Source organism: Sphaerulina musiva, assembly GCF_000320565.1.
Source record: "Sphaerulina musiva SO2202 unplaced genomic scaffold SEPMUscaffold_6, whole genome shotgun sequence".
NCBI lineage: Eukaryota > Fungi > Ascomycota > Dothideomycetes > Mycosphaerellales > Mycosphaerellaceae > Sphaerulina > Sphaerulina musiva.
This window is the reverse complement of record NW_016017388.1, coordinates 22,315-41,798: the sequence shown is the minus strand read 5'-3', so window position 1 is coordinate 41,798 and position 19,484 is coordinate 22,315. Positions and strand designations below refer to the sequence as shown.

Here is a 19,484-nt window from a genome sequence, read left to right as displayed (position 1 = left end):
TCTACTAGTACTCGCCTCTTACTATACGACGAGCTATCCTTAAGGTTAGTAGGCTATGTTGTTAGCTCTATACCGATATTGTTATACAGCTAGACTGCGACGCTATTATACCTTCCGCTATTATGTCTAACCCGAAGCTATAGCTATATCTCTCTAGCTATATAGGAGCTCTTAATAGATCTTACGTCCCTTTTAAACCAAAGCTAGTTAAAAACGCTAGTGCCTATCGTAACCGTAAGGGCGGCCTATCTCAGAATGTACTAGTATACTATAACTTTAATAGCTATTATACCTTCGTTCTACTAGGTTAGGAGGGCTCTGCAAATAATAGTACGGTACTTAGGGACGCACTAAGGAAGGGGATGTATATTCTAAGTAGTCGCTATTATCTAGCGGATAGCGGCTATTCGAAAAACCTAGCCTATATCCTCGTACTATATTAGAAGACAAGATACTACCTCCGAGAGTAGCTCGTATCAGAGCAGAAGCTAGAGACTAAGGAGGAGCTCTTCAACCTACGCTATAGTTAGCTACGCAATATAATTGAGCGTAATTTCGGGATTAATAAGGAGCGCTAGCCTATTCTCCGTAATAGTCTAAATAAGGGGTATAGTGCTCTATAGCAGTCTCGCTTTGTGTGTACTCTTCTAGCTCTTTATAACTTTATTCTACGTAATAGCTAGCTAGTCGAGAGCGAAGAGTTTATATAGCAGCTACCTAATATAGACGTTGGCTTTGACGAGGCTAGTATAGTCGAGGATACTATAGCAGAGACTGATCGTAAGTTAATAGCGATAAGAAGCAAGATATCGGTATACCGTAACAAGGTAGCAACCTCGATATAGCGGGATTATCGTAAAAGATTAGAGGCGAACAAACTATATAAGAATGATTGAGTTGGTTAGGTTAGTTTTTCGATTCTTTATATTATTACAATAAACTTATGTCTTCTACTAATAGTAACCTAGGTATCTCCCTATAGAACAACTGCTACTTGTGTCCTCCCTCGCATTAGGCTATTATACTCAAGTATCTCGCTGCCTATAAGTCTATAGACTACCGTAGCGTCGAAAATATCTACTACTGCCCCTAGCGACTCCCTAATACACTGCCTAAATATACTATCTCTTATATATACCGTTGCTCTTTGCCTAGAGGTATAGCTCCCTAGGAGATACTATACTATAGCTATACCCTAAAGCCGGTGAATCCGTATAGCCCCTCGCGCTATATCCTCCTCGCTCACTCTACTAGTAGTATAGATATGCTAGTATTGTTCTAGCTTTATTACTAGTATATAGTACTATTGATCCGCTGTATTCGCTATACTAGTTGTTCGATACTAACTAGTATAGAGAAAGAGCCGTAGAATATTAGCTATCCTATACTATAGGGCAGGTTTTATAACTGTCTACATAGAAGTCGCTAGTAGATCGCCTTAGCTTCGGGTATATTGTCTGCGATCGTTAGCGTTCTTAAAGCAGAGTATACTCCTAGTTACAATATAGAGAGGGGTATCTAGTAGATTGTCTAGGTAATCTTTTAATAGTTAGATAGCTGCTAGCTATACTGGATAGTCGTCGTTTAGTTAGACTAATGCTACTGCTATACGTACTGTATTAATAAGTGCAGTTATTATAGTAGTGTGTAGTATATAGTATATAGTGTGTAGTATATAGTATATAGTGTATAGTATGTAGTATATAGTGTATAATATATAATGTATAGTATATAGTATATAGTAGGAAGAGTAAGGAAGATATAGTAGAGGAGGCAACAGCTATTATAACTTATAAACAAAGGGAAGGCATTGACGAGACAAAGTAAAGGCTTTCAAAGAAAAGGAATTCATTAATAAAGTATAAAGTAAGGCTATTATTAAAATGAAGCTATTGATATAAGTCGAGTTCTTAGTAGGAGAGTAGTAGGATAGAGGAACATTGTCATTATTATTTTCCTATCTTCTTCGTCTAACTTATACAATGAAAATAAGCTACTGTCGACCTGATTCGGGTAGGGGCATGTAATAATATATATATAAACGTATCTTAGGTAGAAGTAAAGTTGTTAATAAAAGTAACAAATCTAGGACGGAGAGTAGTAGAATAGAGGAACTTTATTATTATTATTTTCCTATCTTGTTCGTCTAACTTATACAGTAAAAATAAGCTACTATCGACCTGATTCGGGTAGGGGCATATAATAATATATATATAAACGTATCTTAGTTAAAGCTGAAGTTCTTGGTCTTAGCAGTATGTTTTTCCCGCTATATACCAAATAACAACTATAGTCTCTCTACCTCCCAGCTACGTATCTACTCGATAGTTAAGTGTCGTCGTCGCTAACTACTCGTACAAGAATAGTCAGATTTGGTAGTATATTAACTATATAAATAGGGTGCGTATATGTTAATACACAGTTGTAGGTAAATAGACCCTAGACTTCCTATCGTTCTAGGCGATATTACGTATTCTAGCGTATTACGGGATAGCCTAGATACAATGATTAGCTTGTATTCCGCTCCGTACCTATAGTCGTAGAAACCTAGCGAACAGTCGTAATAAAAATGTAGGAGGAAAGTACAGATATAATAAACTATACAGGTACTCTTATTAATTAATACACTTCTTCACTATCTTATTAAATATATACCTTCTATATGCCCGGTACGAAATATGTACCCTATAGTCAGCTGCTATAGCTGTACCCTTCTTACGGCATAGCTTATACGCACCCCTAGGACGAGTAGTACCTAGCTCTTATGTACGACCTGTCCTAGTCTATCGATAGGCATTGTCGACGAGCTTCGCCCTAGTAATAGTACGACGGCTAGTCTCGTTTGTATTCTATCGCTCCTTAGAGATTGACCACTATCTATCCTATAAAGTAGGGCGACGAAAGTCGAATCTTGAACCTATAGGACGACCAACACGCCTCTTCTCTAAGGCAATAACGAAGACATCGTTATTATTACTCTCGTTGTCTAGTAGAGGGGGCGACGGGGTAGAATAGCCTAGCGGAGTAGTATAGCTAGACTCGCAATCGGAAGGACCAGTATTCTCGTCGTTCTTAGTTGTATAATGTACAATAAGAGAGAGCCGAATCGTATACTGTATATCGCGATAGAATTAAGCTTCGATACTATTATCAATTAGTATATCGTATTTATACCTAGTATACTTACTATCTAGGGTAAGTATAAATTAGAGAACCTACATATCGCGCTTATAGCTACTTCTTATCTCGCTACGTTAGATACCTGCTGCTGCTACAAGTATAGTATCTTGTAATATAGGGTACATTAGTGAGTTTCTAGAGCGACGATCTTTACGGCCTAAAGACATTTTGGAGCTACTTTAACGGTTGTTTTGTTGATACCTAGAGATAGACAGGCGTAGTTAAAGCAATAGCGGTAGTAGATAGAAGAGAAGAATTGAATCGGTACCTAGGTTAGCTATTATATATATAATAGACACTACACTCTTATACTAGAATACTCCTACTCTATCGATATACTTAGGTCTTAAGCACCTCGAATAACAGGAGATCGTGAAAGCTAAGGAGAATTACTACTATTCATTCACAGATACTTTATAATAGATTGTAAAGCCTATAGTACATACTACTATCTTACGAATAAATAATCCTAGGAAGAGGTAAGGGATAGGCAAGGGGTCTGTATATAATAACGCTGCATACTACCTATCGTCGGTGTCCTGTATAGGTAAAAACTATATATATACTTTACCTCCGCTTATACCTATACCTATAGCTCTGCTAGTCCCAATACTACGAACCTCCCTGTCTATAGTAACCATCGAGATCTTATAGCGGTAGTAGCGATAGTAGGGTCTACGAATATTGGAATACTCGATGCTTAAGTAGAGTACTGTATAGTATATTCGATCTATAGATAGCCGGGGTAGGCATCTGTTGACGCTGTTGAATAGCGGTCGGTATAGGCGATAAGAGTAGTACTTTAACGTCGTCTGGTTTATCCGCCTCTTCCTCAATATCTACTATACCCCTTTTCTTTAGTAGGTACTTCAATATTGCCTCGAGGTCGTTATCGGGATAGCTAAGAACCCTTGTAGCAATAGCATCGCTATTAGAGATAAGGTCCTATAGCTATATACGCTTTGTAAAGCTAAGGCGTTTGATTCCTTCGAGATTTATTACCCTCCGAATAGCTAACTCGATTAGTGTAGCTATAGGCTGTTTCTCCGCTATACGGCTAGCATTAATTGTCGTAACTATCCGCTTAATTGGCCTTCTAAGCGCTTCGATAGTAGCTATAGTATAGTCTTTCGTATAAGAACGTACTGTATCTGCTAGCCTCTGCCTCTTAGAGGGTACGGATAACCTAGCCTCCGATAGACGTTTACTACTACTACGTATACTACGACCTTAACTAGGACTACGACTCGAGCCTAGTAAACTTAGCGCTATTAGAGACGAGAATTTAGAGCTCTGAACTATCTCTGTATCAGACGCTAGCTACTTATCCTTACTAAGCTCTTAATCTTTGTCTCTAGAAACGATATTATCCTCGATAGATACTCTTAATCTAGCCTCTACCCTAGTATCCTCGATAGTCTCTTTACCGAGCTGTTGACTTGTCCTAGCTTTATTACTAGAAGCTAGCCGGTCGCCGAATAATACCTCTAGGCTATTAAGGAATAGCGGAGGGTTGTCGCGAAAACGTACGCTGTCCGGATGCTCTTTAAAGTATATATCTGCAACATCTTTCTCGTTCTAAGGCGGCTAGCCCTACTAACTACTCGTACGTCCGAGGTAGGCCTTCTATTCCTTCTATATAGGCCGGAACGAGTCGTATTTGTTCCTAACCTACTTTGCAGTAACCTGAACTTAATACTCGGCGTATAGTAATAGTGCGCAGTCCAAGATATAGGACTCTAAGAAGCCCTAGTTATTATTCTATACCTCGAGAAGGTCCTTAAAGAACATAAATATACTCTCTATCTATTCGTCTGTCTATAGATAGACTAGCCTACGCGGCTTCCGCGCTTTCTTTTCTAATTCGCTATCCTCCTTATCGTAGCTCGATGCCTTTCTCGCCTTTGTCCTAACTCTCTTTAGGCGAGGTTTTAGCGGTAGCGACGGTAGTAACGACGGCGTAGATTGAGTATAGGGTTTATCGACTGTTTATGTAGGCATTAGGGTACTCTTTCCTTACGACATATTAAGGATTGAAGGGTATACGATAGATACGAATAGTATAGTAGTATTATTTCAGACGGATAGAATAGACAGGCAACGGAGGATAAGGTTAAGATAAATACTAAGAGCTATAATTGAGATTGAATACTTCGGAGGCCTATAATTGAGCCTCGATAATTGAGATTTTCCAAAATTGCTCGAATTATGGCCAACTTTGTCTTATCCATAATTTAGCGCGAAGTATTCAAGGCCTTACAGGTTGTTGTTGTTGACCTTGTTGTTGACTTGTTGCTGCTACTGGTGTTGCTGCAGCGTCCCAGCATCATTTGGCCCGTGTCACACCTCGACCTCTGCCGCCCGTCCCCGAGTCCCCCCCCAAGCCCCCAATGCAAAGGGACAGTGGGCGCCACCCGTGCGGCGTCGGCCTCGGCCCAGATTTCCCTTTTCCGCCAAGCCAGTGTCAGGCACAGTGGAGCGGAGGTTCCGCTTCGTCGGCGGACTTGTCGCGCACATCGCATCGCATCGTCAGCATAGCCACGCGACGACGTAGTGGCTGACTGGATGTGATGAGTAGAGGCGTGGAAATGTAGGAAGCAGTGAGACAGCGAGGGCAGGTTCCACCAGCTGGCGGTGCGTGCGTTCGTGTGTGTCTGTGCTCCGTGCTGTCTCCAAAGTCCGAACTCTCACAAGAGACGAGACGCAGACGAGAGTCACGAGACGCAGACGAGACGAGACGGAGACGAGACAAGAGGGTCAGTCAAGAGCAGAGGTGAGCAGAGGTGAGGACAGGCTGGATAGGAGTGCCTGGAGAGGAAAGGGGAGCAGGACAGAGGCTCGAGGAGTGGAGAGACACTAGAGAGACTGGAGGCCAGTGGAGGGAGCAACGAGAGAGAAAATCACCAGGCCTATCCTTGTTGGAATTGTGCTGGACGCGGCACAAATTCACGCGTCTTCTGGAACATTGTCCACCCAGCCTGCATCCGACATGTGCAAGCGAGAGCGCTATTCTCTTCTAGCTAAGAGCGCAAACTTGGGCCGCGGGTCGACGGTGGACATGCTACATACCTATTACCGATACCCCCATTTCCTCCTGCCCCAATGCCCATGGACGCCTTTTATTATTATGTATTCCATTACGTAGACACACCCCGTCATCTACATGGGACTACATATGTAAATGACATGTCGCATGCCCTCTCGCAGTATTGCACGCTTGCAGTACCTGTCCCAACAAACACGTCGGCTAGATGCGCCAGAACCAGACGGATGGAAAAGACGGGCAGGCAGACAGAAAGATAGACAGACCTCTTAACCCCCCCCCTCTCCTTCTTCCCTGCGACGCAGCTTGGAGCGCAATGGCGATCGTGCGTAGTAGGTACAGGTATTAGTCAATGGCTAGTGTTACGCGGCAGCTGGGCCTGGGACTCGACTGGGATATCATCGAGAGGAGAACGACCACTAACAAGGCCACCCTCACCTCTCCGAGAGCCCGATAGCCGTGGCATCTGTCCTGACAGCCACAGCCACACGAATAGAGAGAAATCAAATCAAAAATGCCTCCTCACACTCGATGTCGGGATCACTTCGGAAGCCCTTTCGGTGATGAGACTTGTTGCTCCAGCTGGCAGCAGTAGCTAGTAGGTAGGTATACGTAGCCCCGGTTGTCCCCGCGAGTCTCGTTTCAGTAGTGTCAAGTACCTCCTACGTATGTACTGGAGTACTCCACGCAACTGGGCCTCGTGTCTGCAATTTAATACTGTCCGAGACAAGGAAAGGGCGGGCGTGGAACGCGCTCGAATATCAAGCCCGTGGTGTCCATTGCTGGCGACGCACTCTTCCACTTGGCAGCATTCGCATTCGTCTAGAGCGGAATCCATCGCCTCGATCCGTGGTTCCATCTCCAATTGTCATCTGTGCAATGCCCGCGCGCTTGGATACGCCGCACAGTCGCCGCCAGACGGCGACCAAGTATTGAGCAGCAGCGCTTCTCGGGGCTGAGACTGCAGTACGACGTATGTCGACCCAAAGAGAGGATGCGTTGAGGTTGCACGAACAATGTGCTGCCCACGAGACTCGACTTGTCACTTCGGGTCGCGGAATGCGGATGCACGATATATTGGTTCAGCTCATGGGCTGGCGGTTTGATCGTCACTTGTTCGTCTCATGTCACTCCGGGTACTGAAGCCTGACCGCACTACTAATGTATTATACAGTGCCTATAATGCGGTTGGGGCGCAGAGCCTTTCTCGACCTCATCTCTTCATTCTGGGAACTGGTTCCTCATAGTGACGAAGTACCAGTTGGCATTCGTCACGCACTCACCCACTTCTCCGGTTAGCATGTCGTGCATAAAGAACATCTCCATCACCACATGTACCTACCTACCTGACCTACCTGACCTACCTGACCTACCACCCTAGCAGTGTGATCTATACGAGCACACCTCTGGTGGTCTGCACGTCAGGTGCCGAGACCTGAGTATTCTACTACTCCTCACACTACCTAGGTACAGTACTGCATCAGTCTGTCGCATCCGGCACCAGAGTGGTTTCACATACACATACAGTACAGTAGCATTCAGTGCCCATGCAAAAGCTTATTGGAGATGCAGCTCTCATCAAGATTTTTCTCTATCGAGCGCCCCTCTCCTGCTACACGTCTCGACTCTCATCGCCACATGCCTGCGGTACGGCGTCTTTCTACATGTAGTTTCTACCGTGGCATCTTGTATGTACCGCAGAAGGTGTGCCCACTTAGAGATACTCCACTTCTGCAGGAGCTCCTTGGTTGCAGTGGATAAGTACTAAATTGCTGTTCGCCGTGGACGGTATACCTGTCGGGGGACGCGCCTAGCAAGCAAATACTAGCAACGTACAGCATTTCCCTTTTTCAGACATGCCTTGCAGGCGGGCTTGCAGCGATGACTGCGACCTGCCTATCATGGTATCTACCGCTGCGCACTTGAGAGAAGACGAAGCAAAAGAAGGAGCAGAACAAGTGTACTGAGGTGCCGTTCGATTCTTTTGCGGCGTCGTGGACTTTCTGCACATTTTCTATCATGATCAATGGCCTACGGCGAGATCGCAGGTTCCAAAGTCAAATGGGATATATATGTCCGAGGCAATCTGGGAAGATGCAGCAGAGATGAGGAGGCAAGCCTACCTGGGCGCTGCTCGCTTAGTCCTTCTCATTACGCGAGAATACAATAGACCATCTCACTCCTACACCTAGACATGCCAACACCAACGACAGACAATGAATTGCAAAAATCTACTACTAGAGGATATTGACGACGAAGAACTCTTGTGCTATAGCAGACTGCACGTTGCAACCGACCGCCCCCTCCTCTCTACCTCATTATGTCAACGAGCCCGTCGCACAGCAAATGCCGACCGCCAAGCACGATCGGGATAAGGCTGGACGTGGGCCTGGCACATCTGAAAGTTAAGCAGATGATCGTTTCCATGCACCTCCCACAGCCCTCAAATTGACTCGGCTCCGTCCTCCACCATGGAAGTTCCAACAGTGCTGTGAAACCGCTCACGCACGCAATACATCTGTGATGAACCACGTTCCATCCTTGATCCAGGTCTCCAAGAGAACTACATACCTACATACCTGGCCTACTTCCAGATTCATCATGTTGGCACGACACACTTCCTGCGGGCAGAACGGTCCCCGGGGAACCCAATAATCATCTCGCAAGGCAACCTGACCCATCCATCTCCAGCCTTCACAGCTCACGGTCTTATGCCGGTCACCATGACTGAGGTGCTTATTCATCAGCAGACACTTCCGTCCCGAAATCATCGGCCTCCCGTCGCGACAGCGGCGACACCCGCCGGACCGACGGCACACTTCTGGCTCGAAGGTCAAAAGTCCGCGACAAACTTTTCGGCCCAAGGTACCCCCGTCCCGTACGATTCATGATACTTGCCCGAAAGCACCCTTCAATCGCAGTGATATCCACTCATCACACGCGAAAAGCGCCCGTGGTTGGATCTCCATCTGCAAGACACTGACGCAGGAAATGCCGGACAATACGGGACAGCCACACTCCCCCGACTCATGGGAATGACGACGGGAGGGAAATCTGCAGGTTCTGGGCACTCAATGCAAAACGGCCTAATAATGATGATGATAATGACGATGATGATGCCTTGGTGCCCTTCACATCATCGACAGTAGGAGGTATTCGACTCATGGCATCAAATTTTGACGTCAATTCGATGGCTGGATTGTCTGGCATGGATGTGCACATCGAAGTCCCAAGTGGTGTCCCACCACGACGACCATACTGGGCTTGTTGAGTGTCGTGGTGTTGACTGTCGTATAATGTATTGGCTAGTCATATGCTGATACTGTACCAATTGGTACACCGTACAGGTCAGAGCGTTAGCGACCTGTCGCCGTTCACGAACGATATAGGGTAGGGTTGTATAGGTACGTGTTCTTCTACTATTGCAGTTCGTTGTATATGTCCGGCACTCCTGCTTACCTGCCTCTGCAGACGCGGGAGTAAAGGTATAAGGTATAGTATAACTATAATCTGGTTTGTTATCTATTCTACAAACGTGTTATATTCTATAGCAGAGTAGCAACCATGTATAGTGAGGCTATACTAGAACGCTAACAGCTTAGGTATCATAGGAAGTACTATTCTCGTATTGTCCTTCGACTAGCGAGGAGAGGCTACAAACCTGAGGTGGGTAGCTGCTAGGGAGGGGAGGTAGAGCTGAGAGTCTTCGGCCCCAAAGACCCAAAAGACTGGGAATCAATTGATACGATAGGATTATGAACACAGACCCTCAAACCAAATTGTAAACAAAGCCAATAGAACCAAGCAGAGTACACCAAGCAGAGTACACCAAGCAGAGTACACCAAGCAGAGTACACCAAGCAGAGTACACCAAGCAGAGTACACCAAGCACGTCAAACAAGAACGGCAAGAGCAGGAACATAGAGGAAGCGAGCAGGATGAAAGGTCCGGTAGAAGGTGTACAATCCAGCTTGAGGGTCGGATGGCCAACAAAGACTACATCCAAATCTGCAACCGGAACAGCCAGCAACGGAGCCTACATTGCATCACAATCATACTGAACTGCACTCCAGGTTGCCTTCCAACTCCGGAGAACTATGACTATGGGAATATGGGTCATGTGACCTGGTGTGCCATGTTTTCTTTGTGCACTTACCTTACTTTACACTGTAGACTTTCTTCTTCAAAGCATCAAAGCCAGCTCACCGGATCCGGACGACAGCAAAGAGAACCTATAACATCATGTCGTTGTGTTCCCACCGTCCATCTCACATAGCGATTGCTCCATTATCATCATTCATCGGAAAGCAACTCACACAGCCAGCTCGATTATGCCTTTCGACAATAATACCCTACAGGGTCTCTCAGCGATATTGGGCTGCGACCCTATAGTGATATTGAGGATCTTTCAAAAGAGTGACAATCTCCTTCAAGCCGCGCGTAAGGCCGTCTTGCGCGTTATTGCAGACACGCCACCTGCTCCTCGCTCTGCTGCGCAGAGCCAGACCATGCGAGGTCTGGTGACGAGATACTTGCGATATTTTGGCGACAAAGACTGCGTTGCCCGAGATCTCAAATTATTTGAAAGACAAGGAATCCTCGAACCGTCGCCATGGTACAGCCGCAACTCGCAAGAGCGGTTCGACAGCCACTGTGGCGAGCCCACCATCATTATCGAGGGAGAACCGTGGCCAGCGTGGTTCACGCAAGAGCATTTCGATTGGCTTCAGCTCATGACAGGTATCCATGAAGGGGATTTCTACATCGAACTTAAAAACGACGAGAATATATGCAGAGCTGCCATCAAAGCCATCATGAGAGAACTTCCACCGGATGTCAGAGCCGAATTTGAGAGTGATGTTACTTCCCAAATTGGTCTCGCTGTGAACGTGCCTATGGAACGTATCAGCGTACCGACATCAAAGCCACTACCACCACTCCCGCAAGCGCCTCGGTTGTCGAGCAACGCTGCCATCCCCGTTCCAGCTGTCATTCAATCTGCTTCACCTGGCCTCCGTGATGAGTGGACCTCTGCCTCAGAGTGTATCCAGTTTGGCAACCAGTGGGAGCAGAATATCCTCGATGAAGCAGAGGACGAAGCCCAGGAGCCGTACAGACCTCTCCGAGTCGAATACTTGCCGGAAATGCGCGATGACAACTTCACCGTCCGCAACCCGAACGCTCCTCAGATCAAGCCCTTTGATTTTGAACGCCGGCACCTGGCCCAGAACCGATCTTTCATGGCGGATGATGATGATGACGAGACGCTGCAGGAACCTCCGAAAACGTCGAGTAGTAGAAAGACTGGAGGACTTTCCCGACAGAATGCCGTTAGGAAAGTGGGTTACCAGCCTCGTGGCAACAATAATTCTTCATCAACCCGATCTCGCATCAACAACGGTCCGCGGAGAGGAAAGTACCGCGTGGTCAAGGCAGTTTCGCCTCGGCAGAAGCTTCCAGCGTGGGCCTGGGGTCCACCACAGACTCTGCGGAGTACGAGATTCTAGAGATTTCTTTTCGCGGTTTGGGGTGTATAGGTATGTTGTTGTTGGCTGTTTCGGGTGTACGTACGTACGGTATAATTTAGACATGTCTTTATACTGCTCTCGCTCTTTGTGTTAGTGGCCTTCCCTTCCCATGCCTTCCCCTGTTATCTTCGGTAGCAGAGACGGAAAGATTCTGTTCGGCATAATCTTCGACAAGTATCAACAATTGCCAGGATGCTGAGTATGACAGTTAGATGATCGATGCAGTGCAGTAGCCTCGGAGCTACGTATGGCTCTGATCGAGGCTGTAGGTCGGTATAGTCCGTCTGAGCCCCTTTGTTTGCATTCTTCCGGACATCAAGTGAGAGGCGGCGAGGGCGACGGCGAGTATGACCTGGGAGGAAGTTGAGCGTTTCATTGCCATCTCGCAGCAGAAATGCCTGTGCTTGTAGGTATCAGCCCGTTGCAATACGAGACCACGCTGCGACCATGTCCACCTATAAAATAATAAGGCTGTTCAGGTCCATGTGCATAATTGAATCCATGTCGTATGATGGGATGGTATGGCGAGGTTTGGGTAAGGGAGGTGGTAGGTAAGGTATGTGGGATGTTTGAGCCTCGGCTCGGTAGGGAAAGGTCCGGTCCTGGCTTAGCGTCGCTGCCGGGTCCATGCTATGTCTACGTTATGCACTTGCACTGGCTGACAGTATGGAGTCCAAAGGTCGTGTTGTACAGCATCCACGCTCTGGTATACAATCATACATCACGGGGGACGAAGGGAAGAGAACATGCCTAGTTTCACCAACTCCGACGTGTCCTACGCCAAACACACGCTCGACTATCCCATCTATGCCGCCGAATTCGACCCCTACACCCGCGGATTCCTGATTGTTGCTGGCGGCGGCGGAGAGGGACGCAGCGGAGTGCCCAATCGCATCTCCCTCCTCGACGTCAACAACCGCGCTGTCGTCGAACCCGTCGCCGAGCTCGATCTGTCGCGCGATGAGGATTCGATCCAGTCGCTAGCCAACCTGGCTACCAAAGATGGCCTGATCACGCTGGCCGGCATCAACTCGTCCCAGGCGGCGCAGAACGACAACAAGAATGAGCACTTCCGCGCCTTTGACATTCGTTATCCGCCGCGTAAGAAGCAGAAGACAGCCGAGAGCAGCGGCGAGAAGGGCGAAATCAAGCTGTTGGGCAAGAGATCGCTATTCAAGCCCTCGTCAGCACCGAAGAAGGAGACATACCAACGACTGCTACGCCTGTCTCCCGTGGGCAAGAGGGACACTCCGAGCAAGCGAATCGGTGCCATTGCCTCGGGCTTTGCACAGCAGTCTGAGGTCATTGTATTTGATGCCACTGCAGCCATACCGGACGACCAGCACATCATCACGCGGATAGAGCTACCGGAGAAGCAGGAAGCGGCAGATCTGGACATTGCACGAATCGGCGACGATGATCTCTTCAGTCTGGCATACTGCGACGAGCATAACATCTACGAGCAGACGTACAAGTACGACTTTGCCAGCAAGAAGGTAGACAAGAGGCCGAATGGACCCCGGCGAACGTTTCAGATGGCTGGAGGCGACAACTACCAAGCCAAAGGAAGCCGCCCCAAATTCAAGGCTCTACGCTTCCTCAATTCGGAAAACCTCATTGCTCTCGTCAATAAGCCAAATAAGAGTGGAGCTGAGCTGCGGCTGTATCACCTCTATCCGACGGGTCCTGCTCTAGTCATGCAGACGGAGACCTTGCCAAGCCACATCAAGCAGGCCACCAGTCTCGATGTTGGCCCTCTAGACACTGATACGAACGGCAACCAGCAGTTCATGCTTGCTGTTTCTGGCCAGGACAGGAGTATTGAAGTACTGACTGTGAACTACCAGGCAGTCACCGACACCTTCTCGTCCATTCGTTGCTTCATGACGCTCCGAAATGTTCATGCACAGGGCATTACAAAGATTTGCTGGCAGCCATTCCACTCTCCCGTGCGGACAGCCGATCCGGGACCACAGTACGCCCGACTCGCTTCGGTCAGCTTCGGCAACACACTCGTGATCGAGACATTTCCATTACAACTGCTCGAGAAAAGCAACAAAAACTCCAGATACGTGCTCAGTCATCCTACTGATGAACTCTTCTGGACCTGGCTCAAATACGGTCTATTCATCTTTATCGGCCTCGTCGTAGCTATTCTCCTCCAATCCTTTCTGTCCGCCGAATCTTCCTTGAACATTGTACCCAACAGGGTCTCCACCGGCGGTACACATCCATCGGCCGACATCACCACTCCCAGTATTGCTGTCCCTTCACCAGTGACCAATCTGAAAGATGCACTTCTAGCACAAGCCGCTTCACCGGAAGACGCCAGCCCGGGTGTGGTTATTGTTCATTCTCCTTCTGACGACCACGAAGATGTCGGCTTTGCCGTGCATCCCGACAAGGAGGCTTACTTGGCTCACGAGAGTACTGATGCAAAGCATTGGGATGACCTCGCTACGGAGCAGAAAGAGTTATGGAAGCGGAAGTTAAAGAAGGCTGGGCAGTGGGTCGAAGGTCAAGGAGAAGCTGTGTTTAAGGGTGTCCTCTGGAGTACAGTACCGCAGTTTCTGATGGGACAAGCAGGGGAAGTTTTGAGGGAATTGTAGGAACATTGAACCTGAAAATTTGACCTGGGTCTTATTGTTAGCAACGAGAGGGCGCCGTTTTCTTACAGACCTAGAGTCCTGATAGAAGCCATCGCAGTGTTTACAGCTTCACCTGTATGTACCTGATCAGAAGCATGTTGAGTGTTTGAACTTCGAGACAGAGAGAGAGAGAAGAGAGAGAGAGAGAGAGAGAGAGCCAATGTATCAATTTTGGTGCTCGTCCTGATTAATGGCTCTTGCTCCACGCCTTGTACATGGAATCGAAAATGGCAATATCCTGCATGGCATCCTCCACCGTAGTCTTGATGGGCTTGCCTTCGGCAAAAGCAGCGTAGACCTCCTGTAGCTCGGTAGTGTATGCATCCTGATACGAGCCCAATATTTCTCGCGTCTGAAACTCTCCTGCCTCATTGACCTCTTCCACGACAACTTTGATGGGCAGTCCCTTGATATATGGCGAATCATACTGGATGTGCACCCGCTTCTTCTCTCCATACACGGCCAAGTGGGCGTCAAAGCGCGGAACCGCATCGATGCCCGATTCATAGGTGACGGAAAAGGGCTCGCCGGCGGAGTCGGAGGAAGAAGAGGAGGAGGAGGAGGAGGAGGAGGAAGACTTGTTTTTGTAATTAAAAATCGCCGAGTAAAACGGTTCGTTCACAGAAACACCCTCCACAGACTCGGGACTCCCCAACGTCTCACGCAGCAGAGAAATATCATGTGATCCCAAACTGCCCAGAAAACGACAATATTGCTCATGCTGTCGAGTCAGATGAAGAGGTCCTTCCACGTCTGGAAAAGCTTCTTGAAACAGTCTTTCTAATCGCATCTGACGTTCTCGACCCGCTGTGCTGGGAATATCTGGGCTATCTTTGACTTGAAAAGTGCCCGACTCATTGACGAATTTGGAATTTGGTCCGCTGAAATCTCTCACGCGGGCATAACAAATTCGAGGAATGGAGGCGATTTCACGTTTGAACGTTTGCGTGTATGATGGTGCATATCTTCGCATATATCCCACGAATACCCTCGCGCCGTTGGGGGCGTGTTGTTCGGCGGTGAGGATGCGTTGAGCGGATGGAAGGGAGAGAGTTAGAGGTTTTTCTACCATGACATTTTTGCCGGCTTGGAGAGATAGGATGGTGTATTCTTCGTGGAATTCGTCCGAGGTGAGGATGAAGATTATGTCGACGTTGGGGTTGGTGAAGACATCGTGGGCATTTGTGGTGAATTTTGCGATGTGGAATTTTTCGGAGCAGTGTTTTGCATTCTGTTGATTGTTGTGGTTAGCCCTTTCTTTGCTTAAACGGGTTGGAGAGGAGGAGGAGGAGGAGGAGGTGTGCAAGATGTACTTGTTCCGATATGTCACAAATGATGGTAGTGGTGAAGAGGTAGCTGAGTAAGGCCAACACAGGCAAGTGAATCACCTGGGCTACTTCTCCTGCACCGATGATGCCCACTCGAAGCCTTTTGTCTGGTATGCTCATACTGTACTTGCTAGATCGGACTTTGGTTCATCAGTCGCTCTCGATATCGGAATCAATTGGTTGAATATGAGGTTGTTGTAGTGGAGTTCATAGGTAGGTATAGATGTTGAGACTGACGCGGGGCTAGCTTTCGGCAGTATTATTCTCCGGTGCTTTATTTTGAATATTATTTATGCTACCTCCTAGAAAATACATCTTCGTCCTTCTCTCTTAGCAACCTGACGGGCTCCTTTGGTACAGTCACGTCGTGTCCGTGTATAACGACAATTACTACTCGTCAGTCATTGTCCATCTCTCGCCGACCGCTTGTGCTACCACAACCGCAGGCTGCCCAACCAATTTGGATATCAAGTCTGATGTCCCAGGAGGCACAATCTCCTCTGCCTCTAGCGAAATAACGGCACTCAATATCCAGTCCTGACATTTCTGTACACCATCCCTTGGTGCTGGCTCTCTGCTGATGATCTCGACGGCTTGCCTCATATGCTCTCGTGTCAAGTAGCCGACCTCGAATGAGCCTTCAGACCCTGGACTTCGAAATTCAACATCCTTTCGGCTATCAAATTGATAGATCAACCTCTCCAAGTCCAGCAGAGCGACATGCATGACATCTCCTCTCCCTACACCGCGCTTGTGAATTGCGAAAGCCCAGTGTGATCGGTGGTTGGGATCCGTCCCGGGTCCGTCGACAGCGATAGAGAGGACATAGGCCATTTCGACTACAAGCGATCAGCTTCAGATCGGGTTTGTCGACGAAAGATAGTTACCTTGTAGTCGTGCTACTTTCTGTCGTGGTTGGATAGATTTCGTGTTGTATACTGGAAGAACGAGCGCTTCACAAGAGGGGCTCGCGTTCTAACCCTCAATAATATATTCCACGCAGAAGGCTGAGACGAGTGCATGTCTCCGGAGTGCACATTATCCAATTATTCTTTGCCAAGAAGCCTACATGTACCTATAGTACCTTACTGTGCCGCAACGGCGCAACTCGCATTCTACCCTGTTCACTGATACACGACAAATGAATCTGTGGACATCGACCCCATCTCAATCTCTTGGAAGCAGTTCCAAGCGCCCGAACACAATGAACATCTTCCTGTTGCAGATCCGCGGGAATGGCAATTCAGTTGCATCCTAGATACAGTGAATTTTCACTTCGACCAACTTCGAGATGCTGTTGTTGATATCGCCTTGGAAGGTGATTACGGCGTCTAGGTCGCGATGCGCTTTGCGCGCCCTGCGGCCAACAATTCGTATATCCAAGACGCCCAGTCGCGCATACTGCTCGCAGGCACCGTTGGCCGAACAAGACTGCGCCAAAGATGAAGAATATTTTCGCTTCACATCCGGCCGATGGCTGTGGGATGAGGCGCCGCGAATGCAAGAGCGCTATAGGAAATTCGACGTGTTGGCGCTGAAGACGCTCGCTGCGGACAGCGTGGGTGCGCAGCGATGCGTGTCGATGCGCAAGATGGCGGAGGGCGGCTCTAACAGGATCTTTCGTCTGACTATGGACAACCAGAAGACAGTCATCGCGCGGATCCCGTACCCGAATCACGGTTCGCTGCTCCACGAGGTTGCGTCTGAGGTTGCTACGATGGACTTTGTAAGTTCGTCCCCGACTCACGATATGACGGCTGAAGCTGAGTTACAGACAGGCAGCGAATGTTCTGAAAATTCCCGTGCCTCGAGTGCTGGCATGGGATGCACAGTCGGACAACGCTGTCGGCACAGAATATATCTTGATGGAAGAAGCTTCTGGTACTCCGCTCCGCAAGACGTGGGAATCATTGGATCTGAGACCCAAGTCTAACATCGTAGATGAGCTGGTGTCGATTTCGAAGAAATTGCTATCAGTATCGTTTACACGGCAAGTGTTCTTCATCCACTGCACGAAAGTCGCCATCTCATCTGCTAACGGTCCGGGCAGGTATGGAAGTCTCTACTTCTCAGACTCATCTATCCCAGGCTGTGAAGCTGCTGGTATTAGTGGCGATCTGACCTGTCAAGAGTTGCAAGATGCGAATGATCGATACGTGATTGGACCCGTTACTGAGAGCAGCTTTTGGCACGCGGAGCGAAGAGAGATCGATGCCGTTCGGGGTCCTTGTCAGCCTACCTAATCACAATCCGGAGATGGAACATATACTGATATCAGGATAGGGTCCACTCCTGCAGACTATGTCAAAGCCATCGCGACCAGAGAGATTCGGTGGCTGAGCGACTTCGCAGACCCCAAGACACGACGTCAGGTCTATGGATTCGGGCCAAACCCTGCACCAAGCGACCTCATCGCGCTACAGCAGAAGCTTGTAGCAATCGCGGATGGTCTTCTGCCAACCGACGACCGACCGCTCGTGAGACCTACGATATGGCATTGGGATCTGCACGCCCCAAACATCTTCGTCGAGGGAAACAAGATTACGGCCATTATCGACTGGCAAGACTGCTGGGTAGGACCACTCCTCCTGCACAACTTGCGGCCGCGCATTCTGGCCTTCCAAGGCGAATCCATGCTCAGGCTTCCTCCTGATTATCCAAGTATGACCGACAAAGAAGAGAAAGACAGGCTATGTGCGCAGGTAGAGAAGTCTCTCCTCCTCTGGAGTTTCGAGACACCGCTGAAAAGTCATAACCCAGCACTCAAACAAATCTGGACCCTCCCGCAGCGACAGATGATCCGAGATGCTATTGCCTTCGCCGTCAACACTTGGGAAAGTGGACCGGTGGCCTTCCGCGAAGTTCTCATCCGAATTCAACGGTATGTGTAACAGCTGCGCAGATACCTATCGAGGGCATTTCCATGCTGACAAGACACAATCTTAGCAACTGGCATCTATTCCGTCAAGACGAGGAATGCCCATTCAAATTCAGCCAGGACGAGCTCGCCGCCCACCGAGAGGAAGGAGAAGGGTTCAACGAGACAGCAGATTTTTGGGAATCCATCTCGGACCTAGTGACGCGTGAGGGCTATGTCGCGAACGAAGACTACGAGCAAGCGCTCGAGATGTTTCGCCAGCTCCGCGAACAAGGCCTCGAGGTCTTGAGCGACGATGAGAAAGATCGATTCGAGCGTGCGACGAGGTGGGCTACAAGATGAGACTTCTGTCGTATCAAAGTACACCTCTTCGGTCGCGAGTTTTTCGTACCTAGCTACTACAATTTGGACCGGAGAAGTCTAGTTTAAAAGTCCGGAGCCTAGCGAGAACTATTTCTATCTAGACGAACGATCTCTAGCGACCTTCTAGCAATATAGATAGAGTAGGCTATAGTAAGAATCGAGGTCTAGCGATCCTCTAGCGATTTATTATAAGGAATATATCTAATTTAATTTAAATAAACGTTAGACGCTCTATTCCGGAACTATTCTAGTAGACCTACTCTATCTAGAAACTAATATATCCTATAGGACTACCTGTTAGTAGTATAGTATCGGCTAATATATATATACGTATATATATACGTAGGTCTTTCGTCTCTTCTCTCTATCTCTTCTAAGTTATAAGGACTATACTATACTTATTTAGAGAATATACTATAAAGAGACGTTTCGTAAGTAGATAGAGGTAAGCCGCGCCGCCGGTCGCTTATAGAATAGCCGGATCTATAATATTATAGATAAGGAGCTTAGATCTAA

General features: G+C 48.0%; 6 protein-coding genes across 6 annotated transcripts; 4 read left to right on the top strand and 2 right to left on the bottom strand.

The window, feature by feature from the left end:
* Positions 1-146: 146 nt before the first annotated feature.
* Positions 147-311, top strand: SEPMUDRAFT_46721 (uncharacterized protein; the record flags this gene model as incomplete). The annotated part of the gene is made up of 1 exon (XM_016909010.1): positions 147-311. A coding segment is annotated over one exon (165 nt), but the record flags the coding sequence as incomplete, so codon positions are not given.
* Positions 312-10,554: 10,243 nt separating this feature from the next.
* Positions 10,555-11,730, top strand: SEPMUDRAFT_117590 (uncharacterized protein; the record flags this gene model as incomplete). Its single annotated transcript, XM_016901350.1, has 1 exon — positions 10,555-11,730. The coding sequence occupies one exon, from the start codon at positions 10,555-10,557 to the stop codon at positions 11,728-11,730; it is 1,176 nt and encodes a 391-aa protein (XP_016759728.1).
* Positions 11,731-12,454: 724 nt separating this feature from the next.
* Positions 12,455-14,531, top strand: SEPMUDRAFT_149551 (uncharacterized protein). Its single transcript, XM_016905625.1, has one exon. It carries the CDS (start codon positions 12,498-12,500, stop codon positions 14,358-14,360), a length of 1,863 nt encoding a protein of 620 aa, XP_016759727.1. The 5' UTR covers positions 12,455-12,497; the 3' UTR covers positions 14,361-14,531.
* A 55-nt stretch (positions 14,532-14,586) lies between these two features.
* On the bottom strand, positions 14,587-15,847 carry SEPMUDRAFT_108471 (NAD binding Rossmann fold oxidoreductase; the record flags this gene model as incomplete). Its single annotated transcript, XM_016900740.1, has 2 exons — positions 14,587-15,630; positions 15,713-15,847. The coding sequence occupies 2 exons, from the start codon at positions 15,845-15,847 to the stop codon at positions 14,587-14,589; spliced, it is 1,179 nt and encodes a 392-aa protein (XP_016759726.1).
* A 137-nt stretch (positions 15,848-15,984) lies between these two features.
* On the bottom strand, positions 15,985-16,696 carry SEPMUDRAFT_133632 (uncharacterized protein). The gene is made up of 2 exons (XM_016902572.1): positions 16,615-16,696; positions 15,985-16,566 (listed from the first exon to the last, which is right to left on the bottom strand). Exon 2 carries the CDS (start codon positions 16,559-16,561, stop codon positions 16,118-16,120), a length of 444 nt encoding a protein of 147 aa, XP_016759725.1. The 5' UTR covers positions 16,562-16,566; positions 16,615-16,696; the 3' UTR covers positions 15,985-16,117.
* A 203-nt stretch (positions 16,697-16,899) lies between these two features.
* Positions 16,900-19,140, top strand: SEPMUDRAFT_149549 (kinase-like protein). Its single transcript, XM_016905624.1, has 5 exons — positions 16,900-17,453; positions 17,506-17,717; positions 17,778-17,956; positions 18,011-18,608; positions 18,674-19,140. The coding sequence occupies exons 1-5, from the start codon at positions 17,019-17,021 to the stop codon at positions 18,945-18,947; spliced, it is 1,698 nt and encodes a 565-aa protein (XP_016759724.1). The 5' UTR covers positions 16,900-17,018; the 3' UTR covers positions 18,948-19,140.
* The last annotated feature ends 344 nt before the right edge of the window (positions 19,141-19,484 follow it).

Coding starts and splice junctions, on each gene's coding strand:
- SEPMUDRAFT_149551 (XM_016905625.1), top strand. CDS start 12,498: ATGCCTAGTTTCACCAACTCCGACGTGTCCTACGCCAAACACACGCTC.
- SEPMUDRAFT_133632 (XM_016902572.1), bottom strand. CDS start 16,561: ATGGCCTATGTCCTCTCTATCGCTGTCGACGGACCCGGGACGGATCCC.
- SEPMUDRAFT_149549 (XM_016905624.1), top strand. CDS start 17,019: ATGCTGTTGTTGATATCGCCTTGGAAGGTGATTACGGCGTCTAGGTCG. Junction 17,454..17,505: donor AGGTTGCTACGATGGACTTT/GTAAGTTCGTCC, acceptor AGTTACAGACAG/GCAGCGAATGTTCTGAAAAT. Junction 17,957..18,010: donor CGATGCCGTTCGGGGTCCTT/GTCAGCCTACCT, acceptor ATATCAGGATAG/GGTCCACTCCTGCAGACTAT.